The sequence below is a fragment of the Rana temporaria genome, chromosome 5 (assembly GCF_905171775.1).
Source record: "Rana temporaria chromosome 5, aRanTem1.1, whole genome shotgun sequence".
NCBI classification, from domain to species: domain Eukaryota; kingdom Metazoa; phylum Chordata; class Amphibia; order Anura; family Ranidae; genus Rana; species Rana temporaria.
The window spans coordinates 33,820,498-33,833,891 of NC_053493.1; the positions used below are offsets into that span (position 1 = coordinate 33,820,498).

Here is a 13,394-nt window from a genome sequence, read left to right on the forward strand (position 1 = left end):
TGCGGTTTGGAGTGATGAACCAGGCTGGGAGTTTTTAAAAGCCTCAGGAATCTTTTGCAGGTGTTTAGAGTTAATTAGTTGATTCAGATGATTAGGTTAAGAGCTCGTTTAGAGAACCTTTTCATGATATGCAAATTTTTTGAGATAGGAATTTTGGGTTTTCATGAGCTTTATGCCAAAATCATCAATATTAAAACAATAAAAAGGCTTGAACTACTTCAGTTGTGTGTAATGAATCTAAAATATATGAAAGTCTAATGTTTATCAGTACATTACAGAAAATAATGAACTTTATCACAATATGCTAATTTTTTGAGAACCACCTGTAGAAGGGGCACACTACAAATGGAAGCTTCCATTTTCACCATGTCGCCCTTCCCAACACAAATGGTTTTAACCACTTGTCGCCCACCCACCGTACATTGGGGCAACGTACGTGGCCACCTGTTTCTGGGGTTTTCGGGTGTGCATGCCCCCTACTGAGCTGTACTGTGATTGGACACAGCATGAGTTTGTCAGCAGGTTTCAGCCAATGATTTTAGCTTTATACCTTCCGCTAAACACAGCACGTGGGTTGTAAACTCTTAGGCCGCGTACACGCGGTTGAACATGTCCGCTGAAACTGGTCCGCGGACCAGTTTCCGCGGACATGTCCGACCGTGTGTACGGCCTAGCGGACAGGTTTCCAGCGGACAAAAGTTTCTTAGCAAGCTAAGAAACCTGTCTGCTGGAAACATGTCCGTCGGACATGTCCGATGATTAGTATACTTAATCGGACATGTCCGCTGGTTATGACGTGTAACCAGCGTCCCGAAATCCCGTGCATGCGTCGAATTGATTTGACTTCCGTGTTGGAGAACGTCGGTGTCTTCTACGTCACCGCATTCTCTGTCCGCTGGGATTTTGGTCTGATGGTGTGTACACACATCAGACCAAAAGCTCCCAGGAGACATGTCCGATGAAAACGGTCCGCAAACCGTTTTCATCGGACATGTCTCCTCGTGTGTACGGGCCCTTAAGCCTCATACACCCGATACTATTGTTGGCAGGGGATTGTCTGTTGACAGACTGTTGTCCTAAATACTTACCGTTGGTAGGCTCCTTTTTGACAATTTTTTTTCCAATTTCCAGCCAACAAATGTTGGATGACAGGCTAGTAAATTTTCGGCGGACAACGGCTGCACGTCCTGATTTTCGTATGATCAGTACACAAATCCGTCTCACAAAAGTCGAAAGTACAAACTCACATGCTCGGAATTAATGCTTACCAAACACAAAATTAGCAGAAGGGGCCCAAAGAGCTTAAATTCCTCGTAGTACGTCACTATGTTCGTGTTTGTGGCACGACAATTGTGTAACGTTAGTATACAAGACAAGATCCTGGCACACGCCCTTTTGACAAAAATCAGACGCTCGGTTGGCCAACAATCGTACCGTGTGTACGAAGCATTAGGCCCTTTCACACTGATGGACTGATCGGGTCTGCTTGTCTGTTTTTCAGGCGGACCCAATCAAACCATCCATAGCTCTCTATGGAGTGGCAGATGTCAGCCGGCATCCAATCTGGTCTGCTAAAAATGGACGATAGGGATCTGGCGGATCGGATAATGGTCAGATAGAAAAGGACCGTTTCCATCTGACCACCCCATAGAGAAGATCGGGCTTTAAAGGAACATGAGAGCAGCATGGGGGCTACCACTGCGAAACCCTCCTTGAGAAAATGCCAGCTGCCTGGCTCTCATGGTGACCTCCTTGGCTTCAACGACTTTCTCCTGAAGCGTATTCGGATAAGGACTGCTGATTTTCCTGATCTGCTTTATTTTCAGGTCAGTAGCAATGAAATTGGAGGAGTTGCATATCAGCCAGGCAATTGGCATGTTCCAGAAGTGATCAGTAATGGCAGCCCCCTTGTTTTTAAAACATGGTAGGATAACTGTGACCGAAAAAGGTTGGTAGCATAGAAAGTCCAGGTTGACCGTATTTTGCATACGTGTGAATATTGTCCATACGTCTTTAACTTTGCTGTGCATTTTAGAAACGCGCTGCAAATGCTCTTGACTCGCCATTGAATGTTAATGACACCCGAAGCTCGGGTAGCAGGCGCATGATTTGTCCTGTGACAACTTAACTGTGAAAACATTAAAAAGTGCGGTTAACGTGCCGCATTCCTCTGGAAAAAAAAAAAAGCACAGAAGCTTCTCTGGGGCATTTGTCATGCTGTGCTGCCCAATGCATGACACACACGTTGGCGTGGGAAAAGCATGCAAAAAAATAAATAAAGCGAGTTCCTGCCACTCGTAGATGTAAATGGGGACTTAGGCAGGGCCATCTTTTAGGGTTACTACTCCTTTAAATTAGGAAGGCTGCTTGTGTCAATCACCAGGCAATCGTTTGGGTTATTTTACTTTCCAGGCATTCTGGGAGGCCCGGTGCCCCATTTCCTGACCTTCTCGTGATACGGTCGCGCTCTTTGACGCCAGATTCGCAGACTGGTGCTTTGTTTGTGGCTGTCATCTGGAGCAAACCACAACCTGCCCTGCAGTGCTTCTGGCCCCACCATCTGCCTGCAAGTCTGCCGGGGTGAAGCTTTAATGAACTGGCAGCTCTAAGCAGCTTCGCTCCTGCCAGTCTCATCCTTTGTGCCCCGCTCTGCCATCTTCTGCAGCAGCTGCCTTGTGGATGCCAATCTCGACAAATACAAAGAATGAAGCTTCTGCTCATCTGCTGGCAGGTCTGATGCCCTATGCTGTTAAAGGGGACACTGTAATAGGGTTTGGTTTAAAATTGCTTTTTTAACTGTTTTGTATTCATTATTTATAACGTATAACATTTTTAAAGTAGACCTCTTAGTATCTTTTTAAAATAAATTTTGAATACATTCCTAACATGTCATAATATACTGCAACAGTATCTTATTTGTAAATCTTTTGATCATTAAAGCAGTATTTAAACCCAAAACCAAATGTGTAATATTGCAGATTGCCAATCGTTTGATGTGGTGGCTGCATTAGTTTCCTTTTTAATGCCTTTTCCCTCCTTTTTCACTTGGTGATCTGGCCAGTAACACCAAAATATTACTAGTATTGGCGGTGAACACATCGGACACTTTTGACACGTTTTTGGGACCATTCACATTTATACAGCGATTAATGCTATAAATATGCATTGATTACTGTGTAAATGTGACTGGCAGGGAAGGGGTTAACCACTAGGGGGCGCTGAAGGGGTTAATATGTTACCTAAGGTGTGTTCTAACTGTAGGGGGGAGGGGACTCACAAGGGGAGGAGACTGATGTGTGTTCCTCTGTACTGGGAACACACATTGGTCTCCTCACCGCTGACAGGAGGTGGATCTGTGTGTTTAGACACACAGATCCACACTCCTGCCGTGATTACCGGCAATCGCGGGTGCCCGACGGCAATCGCGGCCGGCCGGGCACTCGCGCCAGGTCATGAGCGCTGATCTAGGGCGCGCGCGCTCCCTAGATCGCCGGGAACACAGGACGTCATATGACGTCCACCCGAATCGAGTGAGGGTCCCTGCCGGCGTCCTTTTACAATGCGCCGGTAGGAAAGTGGTTAATGTACACTACTAAAGTCGCTCCGACTTCAGCAAAGGTTCCTGTACTACTTCAAGGAGACTTCTAGGCAACTTGTACTCATTGATTTAAAATGGAAGTTGCCTCCAAAGTCAGATCTCCATCTTAACTGAAGCAACTTTACAGGAAAAGAAAATAGTTTACCCAGGCAAACCACACCCTCCCACAGAGCTGATTATTCTGTGATTGGCCACAGCCAAAGTTGCCTGTCCTGGAGGCAACTTCAAGTCGCGTTGTAAGTTGAGCTTAAGTCGCCTCCAAATCGCCTTGCAATGTCGCGCTGTAAGTCGGGTTGCACCTGTGTGATCCGGCACTAACTGTGTCAATTTTCTGTCCCCTCAAAATAACTCCACACAAAGCCATTAATGTCTAAACTGCTGGCAACAAAAGGGAGTACACCCCTAAGTGAAAATGTCCCAATTGGGCCCAACATGTCAATATTTTGTGTGGCCACCATTTATTTTCCAGCAGTGCCATAACCCTCTTGGGCTTGGAGTTCACCAGAGCTTCACAGGTTTCCACTGAAGTCCTATTCCACTCCTCCATGATTACATCACAGAGCTAGTGATATTGGAGACCTTGCGCTCCTCCACCTTCCGTTTGAGGATGCCCCACAGATGCTCAATAGGGTTTAGGTCTGGAGACATGCTTGACCAGTTCAAGGCAGTGGTCGTCTTGGAGGTGTGTTTGGGGTCATTATCATGTTGGAATACTGCCCTGCGGCCCAGTCTCAGAAGGGAGGGGATCATGCTCTGCTTCATATGTCACAGTACATGTTGGCATTCATGGTTCCCTCAATGAACTGTAGCTCCCCAGTGTTGGCAGCACTCATGCAGCCCCAGACCATGACACTCCCACCACCATGCTTGACTGTAGACACACTTGTCTTTGTAGGTGAGGAGTAAAGGCAAGACACACTTGTCTTTGTTCTCCTCACCTGGTTGCCGCCACACACGCTTGTCACCATCTGACCCAAATAAGTTTATCTTGGTCTCATCAGACCACAGGACATGGTTCCAGTAATCCATGTCTTTAGTCTTCTTGTCTTCAGCAAACTGCAGGCTTTCTTGTGCATCATCTTTAGAAGAGGCTTCCTTCTGGGACGACAGCCATGCAGACCAATTTGATGCAGTGTGCGGTGTATGGTCTGAGCACTGACAGGCTGACCCCCCCTACCCCTTCAACCTCTGCAGCAATGCTGGCAGCACTCATAAAAAATTCCCTAAATCTTTCCCCTATTTTGTAGACCAGGGGTAGGCAACCTGGGGCCCTCCAGCTGGTGCAGAACTACAAGGTTCCATCATGCCTCTGGGAGTAATTGTAACTGCCAGCCTTGCAATACCTCATGGGAAATGTAGTTCCACAACAGCTGGAGGGACCCAGGTTGCCTACTCCTGTTGTAGACGCTATAACTTTTGCAAACCAATCAATATATAAGGTTTATTGAGATTTTTTATTTATTTTTTTAACAAAAATATGCAGCAGAATACATATTGGCCTAAACTGATAAATACATTTTGTGTGTGTAATTATATATATATATATATATAGATAGATAGATAGATAGATAGATAGATAGATAGATAGATAGATAGATAGATAGATAGATAGATAGATATATTGTGTGTGTGTGTTATTTATATATATAGATAGATATAGATATATAATATAGTGTGTGTGTTTTATTTATATATATATATATATATATATATATATATATATATATATATATATATATATATATATATATATATATATATATATATATATATATATATATATATATATATAAAAAAATTTGTTTATGGCGCAAAAAATAAAAATCGCAGAGGTGATCAAATACCACCAAAAGAAAGCTCCATTTGTGGAGGGGGAAAAAAGGACTTCAATTTTGTTTTAGTAAAGCATTGCACAACCACATTATTGTCAGTTAAAATAACGCAGTGCCGTATCGCAAAACATGGTCTGCTCGGGAAGTGGGTAAATCCTTCCCGGGCTGAAGTGGTTAAAACGGTTTATTGATATTAATTATTAGTGATACTAAACACACGCTGTTTCATTTACATTGTACATTTGGATGATGTAATTATTTTAATAAACAAAAACCCAAGTACTTTTTTCCTACTTGATAAACAGCTGTCACGTGACCCAACTCTCTCCCAGCCTGTCTGCAGGGAAACATAAGCAGGAGGAGCTTCTAGTCTTCTGCTGCTGGTCACATATTCAACATAAAAAAATAAAAAAAGTCTTTGTAAAAGGATCTGGACTATTTTTTGCACAGCTCACGCATTTTCCTTTGTGTTGTCCCCCTGAAGAGCTATTCACAAATACAGTTGCAATAAAAAGTATGTGAACCCTTTTGGAATGATATGGATTTCTGCACAAATTGGTCATAAAATGTGATCTGATCTTCATCTGAGTCACAACAATAGACAATCACAGTCTGCTTAAACTAATAACACACAAAGAAATAAATGTTATCATGTTTTTATTGAACACACCATGTAAACATTCACAGTGCAGGTGGAAAAAGTATGTGCACCCTTGGATTTAAAAGTATGTGCACCCTTAGTTGAACCTCCTTTTGGCAGCAAGAACTTCAACCAAACGTTTCCTGTAGTTGCAGATCAGACGTGCACAACGGTCAGGAGTAATTCTTGACCATTCCTCTTTACAGAACCGTTTCAGTTCAGCAATATTCTTGGGATGTCTGATGTGAATCGCTTTCTTGAGGTCATGCCAGAGCATCTCAATCGGGTTGAGGTCGGGACTGACTGGGCCTCTCCAGAAGGCGTATTTTCTTCTGTTTAAGCCATTCTGTTGATTTACTTCTATGCTTTGAGTCGTTGTCCTGTTGCAACACCCATCTTCTGTTGCGCTTCAGCTGGTGGACAGATGGCCTTAAGTTCTCCTGCAAAATGTCTTGATAAACTTGGGAATTTGTTTTTCATTCGGTGATGGCAGTCCGTCCAGGCCCTGACGCAGCAAAGCAGCCCCAAACCATGATGCCCCCACCACCATACTTCACAGTTGGGATGAGGTTTTGATGTTGGTGTGCTGTGCCTGTTTTTCTCCACACATAGTGTTGTGTGTTTCTTCCAAACAACTCAACTTTGGTTTCATCTGTCCACAAAATATTTTGCCAGTACTGCTGTGGAACATCCAGGTGCTCTTGTGCAAACTGTCAACGTACAGCAATGTTTTTTTGGACAGCAGTGGCTTCCTCTGTGGTATCCTGCCCGTGAAATCCATTCTTTTTTAGTGTTTTACGTATCGTAGATTCGCTAACAGGGATGTTAACATATGCCAGAGACTTTTGTAAGTCTTTAGCTGACACTCTAGGATTCTTCTTCACCTCATTGAGCAGTCTGCGCTGTGCTCTTGCAGTCATCTTTACAGGACGGCCACTCCTAGGGAAAGTAGCAGCAGTGCTGAACTTTCTCCATTTATAGACGATTTGTCTTACCGTGGACTGATGAACAGCAAGGCTTTTGGAGATACTTTTATAACCCTTTCCAGCATTATGTTAGTCAACAATTCTTAATCGTAGGTCTTCTGAGAGCTCTTTTGTGTGAGGCATCATTCACATCAGGCAATGCTTCTTGTGAAAAGCAAACCCAAAACTGGTGTGTGTTTTTTATAGGGCAGAGCAGCTGTAACCAACACCTCCCATCTCATTGGAGCGAGGTGTCAGCCAACAGGTGTCCAATTAGCTCTTGGAGATGCCATTAGTCCAGGGGTTCATATACTTTTTCCACCTGCACTATGTGTGTTTACACGGTGTGTTCAATAAAAACATGGTAACATAATTTTTTTGGTGTGTATTATTAGTTTAACCACTTAAGCCCCGGACCAATATGCTGGCTAAAGACCCAAGGTGTTTTTACAATTCGGGACTGCGTCGCTTTAACAGACAATTGCGCGGTCGTGCGACGTGGCTCCCAAACAAAATTGGCGTCCTTTTTTCCCCACAAATAGTGCTTTCTTTTGGTGGTATTTGATCACATCTGCGGTTTTTAGTTTTTGCGCTATAAACAAAAATAGAGCGACAATTTTTTGAAAAAAATGCAATATTTTTTACTTTTTGCTATAATAAATATCACCCAAAAACATATATAATTTTTTTTTTCCTCAGTTTAGGCCGATACGTATTCTTCTACCTATTTTTGGTAAAAAAAATCGCAATAAGCGTTTATCGGTTGGTTTGCGCAAAATTTATAGCGTTTACAAAATAGGGGATAGTTTTATTGCATTTTTATTTTTTATTTTTTTACTACTAATGGCGGCGATCAGCGATTTTTTTTCGTGACTGCGACATTATGGCGGACACTTCGGACAATTTTGACACATTTTTGGGACCATTGTCATTTTCACAGCAAAAAATGCATTTAAATTGCATTCTTTATTGTGAAAATGACAGTTGCAGTTTGGGAGTTAACCACAGGGGGCGCTGTAGGAGTTGGGGTTCACTTTGTGAGTGTTTACAACTGTAGGGGGGTGTGGCTGTAGGTGTGACGTCATCGATCGTGTCTCCCCTATAAAGGGGATGACGCGATCGATACGCCGCCACAGTGAAGCACGGGGAAGCCCTGTTTACACACGGCTCTCCCCGTTCTTCAGCTCCGGGGACCGATCGCCGCACTCGAGCGGCGATCGGGTCCGCGGGACCCGCGGTCCCGGAGCTTCGGACCGGGTCGCAGTAGCGCGCGCCCGCGACCGGGTACAAGTACAGGACGTATATATACGTGCTTGTGCCCAGCCGTGCCATTCTGCCGACGTATATGTGCAGGAGGCGGTCCGGAAGTGGTTAAGCAGACTGTGATTGTCTATTGTTGTGACTTAGATGAAGATCTTATCTCATTTTTTTGACCAATTTGTGCAGAAATCCATATCATTCCAAAAGGGTTCACATACTTTTTATTGCAACTGTATATTCTGCACTTTGTAGAATAAGTAAATACAATGCGGTAATCCGTATCTTTACACCGTCCACCAGCTGACAATTACTGGTGGCTCTAGACTGGGGTCTGGGTCCTGTAAAAGAGTCTTTCTTTTCTAGGTTTCAGCTGTTGGTGCGGTCATTGTGATCAGACGTCTGTGCCCATGTGTTATGTGTGTCGGGTAGACGGGACGTGAGTACAGTGTGTCGCAACAGCTTGTTTATGGCCTAATGGGGTGCATCATGTGCTGAGAAGTCAGCTGGTCCAAGTCAGGAGCAGGACAGACTGAACAAAAGGCGGTGTATATAATTGATGGGATGCATGAAATAAAGCAGACCTTGTGCTAGAATGGTTACAGAAGATAACCCCAGTGCAGTGTCGGAAAAGCCTCTGTATATACTGTCTGTGTATGTTTAACCTATTCAGCCTTGGAAGATTTTACCCCCTTCCTGACCAGAGCACTTTTTACAATTTGGTACTGCATCGCTTTAACTGACAATTGCGCGGTCGTGCGACGCTGTACCCAAACTAATTTTTTTTTTTTTTTTAGGACAGCGAACATTTTGGAAAAAAACACAATATATTTAATGTTTTGCTATAATATATATATATATATATATATATATATATATAAAAATATATCTATCCCAATTGCATGAAGCGCTCCCTGTGTGTCTCTCTTCTCCCTCCCGCTGGTTGCAGTTCTACATCGAGCTGTTCAGTAAGACCCCTTTCACACTGAGTCTCCGCTATTTTTACCGCCGACGCTATGGGTGGACTAGGGGCGCATTATGTGTCGCTAGCGGGGCGCATTTAACCCCCCGCTAGCGGCCGAGGAAAGGGTTAAAACTGCCCGTAATGCGCTGTTGAAGCAGCGCATTGTGGGCAGTATAGCTGCGCTGTCCCTTTGATTTCAATGGGCAGGAGCGGTATACACACCGCTCCTTCACTGCTCCAAAGATGCGGCTAGCAGGACTTTTTTTTACCGTCCTGCTACTGGAGACAATGGAGATGCTATACATCTAAGATGGTGCTTCTATAAGACCAGAGACAGTACAAAACAGATTATAGCTCCCACTAGCAGTAAACGCACCAGGAAGTGGGTCGCCACATACCTGTACATTGCTGTGCCGCCCATTATCAGTAAATGTACCAGGAAGTCGATTGCAACGTATCTGTACATTGCTGTGCCGCCTGATGGCAGTAAACGCACCAGGAGGTAGATCTTGATTTACCTGTATGTTGCTGTGCCGCCTATTCTCAGTAAATATATCGGGGAAATGGATTGCATGTACCTGTACGTTGTTGTGCCTCTCGCTAGCAATAAATGTACCAGGAAGGGGATTGCGACCTACCTGTACATTAGCAGTAAACGTACCAGGAGGTGGATCGCGACCTACCTGTACGTTGCTGTGTCCCCCGCTAGCAGTAAACGTACCAGGAAGTGGATTGTGACCTTCCTGTACATTGCTGTGCCACCCATTAGCAGTAAGGCTTCATTTCCATTGACGTTTTTACAGCCACTTTTCTGAGCATTTTTTACAGCTTAAAAACGCCTGTCCATGTTATTCTATGGCATCATGCCCACATAGACGTTTTTGAGCTGCAAATGGCATAGGCGTTTTTGAGCTGTAAAAAAAACGCAGGACCAGGGCGTTCTGAAGCTCCAGAGTAGAGCTGTAAAAACACCAGACGTTAAACGCCCAAAAACGCTCAAAAACGCGGCCGCGGCATTTTTAAAGCTGCAGCTCACAAAATTTTTTTTTTTTTTTTTTTACAAAATAAACATGGACAGGCGTTTTAAGCTGTAAAAAAGCCTAACAGTGGCTGTAAAAACGCCAGTGGAAATGAAGCCTAAATGTACCAGGAGGTGGATCGTGATGTACCTGTATATTGCTGTGCCGCCCGCTAGGCGTAAACGTACCAGGAAGTGGATTGTGACCTTCCTGTACATTGCTGTGCCACCCATTAGCAGTAAATGTGCCAGGAGGTGGATCGTGATGTACCTGTATATTGCTGTGCCGCCCGCTAGGCGTAAACGTACCAGGAGGTGGATTGCAACCTACCTGTACGCTGCCGTGCCCCCTGCTAGCGGTAAATTACCAGGAAGTGGATCGTGACTTTCCATGTACGTTGGCGTGCCGCCTGTTGGCAGTAAATGTACTGTTAGCGGGGGGCAAGTGGTTAAAGTAATGTGTTTGTACTGTTCTGAAATTCTGTATAATGTTTAAGCACTTTACCCATAGAGTAAACCATCCATCTGAAACGCAGACACACCTGACTAAAATGTTCTTTGCAGCGGTCCTCTGCTCGGCTATTATATATTTTTATTTATTTATTGGAGATAATATTTCTTCTTTGATGAGCAAAAGTATTGCTGCATTTAAAAAAAAAAAAAAAAATCAAGAATTCCAGACATGAAAACTATTTTCAGACCGTTCGTTCTTCCAGCCGATGACCTGCGCTGTCTGGATCCGTGACCTTTAAACATCAGTAGGACTGGAACGGTGGGAGGAAGAGATTTCACCTTCTTAAATCCCCCTTTCTGGCAAATCACATATCAAAAATCTACAAAGTTTCAGACGTTTCCATGCGGTTATGTATAGTTTGATGACAGGAAGGCTTTGATCCTTCCTCCTTTCTCTGGATACGTCCAAATTATAGGTTTGTGAAACGCTGTGTCTGCCCCGTTGGCCTGGTGGGGAGAAGAATTTTACACTTGAGAAGTTGGTTAAAGTTTGATTGAAGTTTTTTTGCTTTGTGTTCTAAAACCGTAAGGCTGAGCGAAGGAGCGTTTCTCAAGGAGGTCTTTTTCTGCGTTGTACAATATTTAAATTTTTTTTTTTTTTTGTGTTTTGCAGGGTGGATGGAATGTTGTGGATTCTCTTGGCAAGAAGCTGAACGTAGGGTAGACAAGTGCCGGTCTCTAGACTACCATGGGAAACGCCACTACAAAGTTCCGCAAAGCCTTGATCAACGGGGACGAGCACCTAGCTTACCAAATCTACGAGAGCAGTCCGCAGCTGAAAGAGTCCCTCGACCCCAACACATCCTACGGGGAGCCGTACCAACACAACACTCCGCTGCACTATGCCTCTCGTTATGGCATGTCGCGCCTGATCAGGTCAGTGGCTGCTTGGACTTTGTACAATAGTCTGCGTATTTGCATGTCTACTTTACATCGCATGGGTTCCCTTTTTTTTATATGTACCTGAAGCAAACTTTTTTTTTTCTGGCAGAATCTAATGCCACGTACACATGATCATTTTTCGTCATGAAAAAAACGTTGTTTTAAAAAAATGTCATTTAAAATGATTGTGTGTGGGCTTCACATCATTTTTCAGCTTCTGAAAAACGACAAAAATAAAATTTCGAGCATGCTGCATCTTTTAACGACGTTTTAACCACTTAAGCCCCGGACCATATTGCTGGTCAAAGACCAGAACACTTTTTGCGATTTGGCACTGCGTCGTTTTAACTGACAATTGCGCGGTCGTGCGACGTGGCTCCCAAACAAAATTGGCGTCCTTTTTTTCCCCACAAATAGAGCTTTCTTTTGGTGGTATTTGATCACCTCTGCGTTTTTTCTATTTTTTGCGCTATAAACAAAAATAGAGCGACAATTTTGAAAAAAATTCAATATTTTTTACTTTTTGCTATAATAAATATCCCCCCAAAAACATATATAAACATTTTTTTTTCCCTCAGTTTAGGCCGATACGTATTTTTCTACCTATTTTTGGTAAAAAAAAAATCGCAATAAGCGTTTATCGATTGGTTTGCGCAAAATTTATAGCGTTTACAAAATAGGGGATAGTTTTTTATTGCATTTTTATTAATTCTTTTTTTTTTTACTACTATTGGCGGTGATCAGCGATTTTTTTTCGTGACTGCGACATTATGGCGGACACTTCGGACAATTTTGACACATTTTTGGGACCATTGTCATTTTCACAGCAAAAAATGCATTTAAATTGCATTGTTTATTGTGAAAATGACAGTTTCAGTTTGGGAGTTAACCACAGGGGGCGCTGTAGGGGTTAGTGTTCACTTAGTGTGTGTTTACAACTGTAGGGGGGTGTGGCTGTAGGAGTGACGTCATCGATCGTGTCTCCCTTATAAAAGGGATCACTCGATCGATACACCGCCACAGTGAAGCACGGGGAAGCCGTGTTTACATATGGCTCTCCCCGTTCTACAGCTCCGGGGAGCGATCGCGACGGAGCGGCTATAAACGAATAGCCGCGCCGTCGTCCCGGATCGCTCCCTGAGGGAACCCGCACGCAGCGGAGGGGGTCTCGATCGAACCCCCCTCCCGCTAGAAGGCAAGGACATGTGTATATATACGTCCTTCTGCCTGTCCGTGCCATTCTGCGGACGTAAATAGTCGTGCGGCGGGCGTTAAGGGGTTAAAATGATCATGTGTGTGGGCTTCACATCATTTTTCGGCTTCTGAAAAACGTCAAAAATAAATTTCGAGCATGCTGCATTTTTTAACGACGTTTTAAACAATGTCGTTTTTCGGGTTGTAAAAAATGATCGTGTGTGGGCTAAAACAACGTTAAAAACCCGCGCATGCTCAGAAGCAAGTTATGAGACGGGAGCGCTCGTTCTGGTAAAACTACCGTTCATAATGGAGTAAGCACATTCATCACGCTGTAACAGACAGAAAAGCGTGAATCGTCTTTTACTAACACAGCCCAAAGGGTGGCGTCATCCGCATGGAACTTCCCCTTTATAGTGCCGTCGTACGTGTTGTACGTCACCGCGCTTTGCTAGAGCATTTTTAGAAAACAATGGTGTGTGTGCGCAACGTCGTTTTATCGATGAAGTTGGAAAAACATTGTTTTTTTCT

At 43.8% G+C, this 13,394-nt stretch overlaps 1 protein-coding gene across 1 annotated transcript in view; it reads left to right on the forward strand.

Annotated features, from left to right (window-relative positions):
* ANKIB1 (ankyrin repeat and IBR domain containing 1) overlaps positions 1 to 13,394 on the forward strand; it is a 215,858-nt gene that overhangs the window by 45,278 nt on the left and 157,186 nt on the right. Inside the window, exon 2 of the mRNA XM_040352348.1 lies at positions 11,401 to 11,663. Coding sequence (XP_040208282.1) covers positions 11,476 to 11,663 — 188 coding nt within the window. The 5' untranslated portion in view covers positions 11,401 to 11,475. The remainder of the gene's footprint in view (positions 1 to 11,400; positions 11,664 to 13,394) is intronic.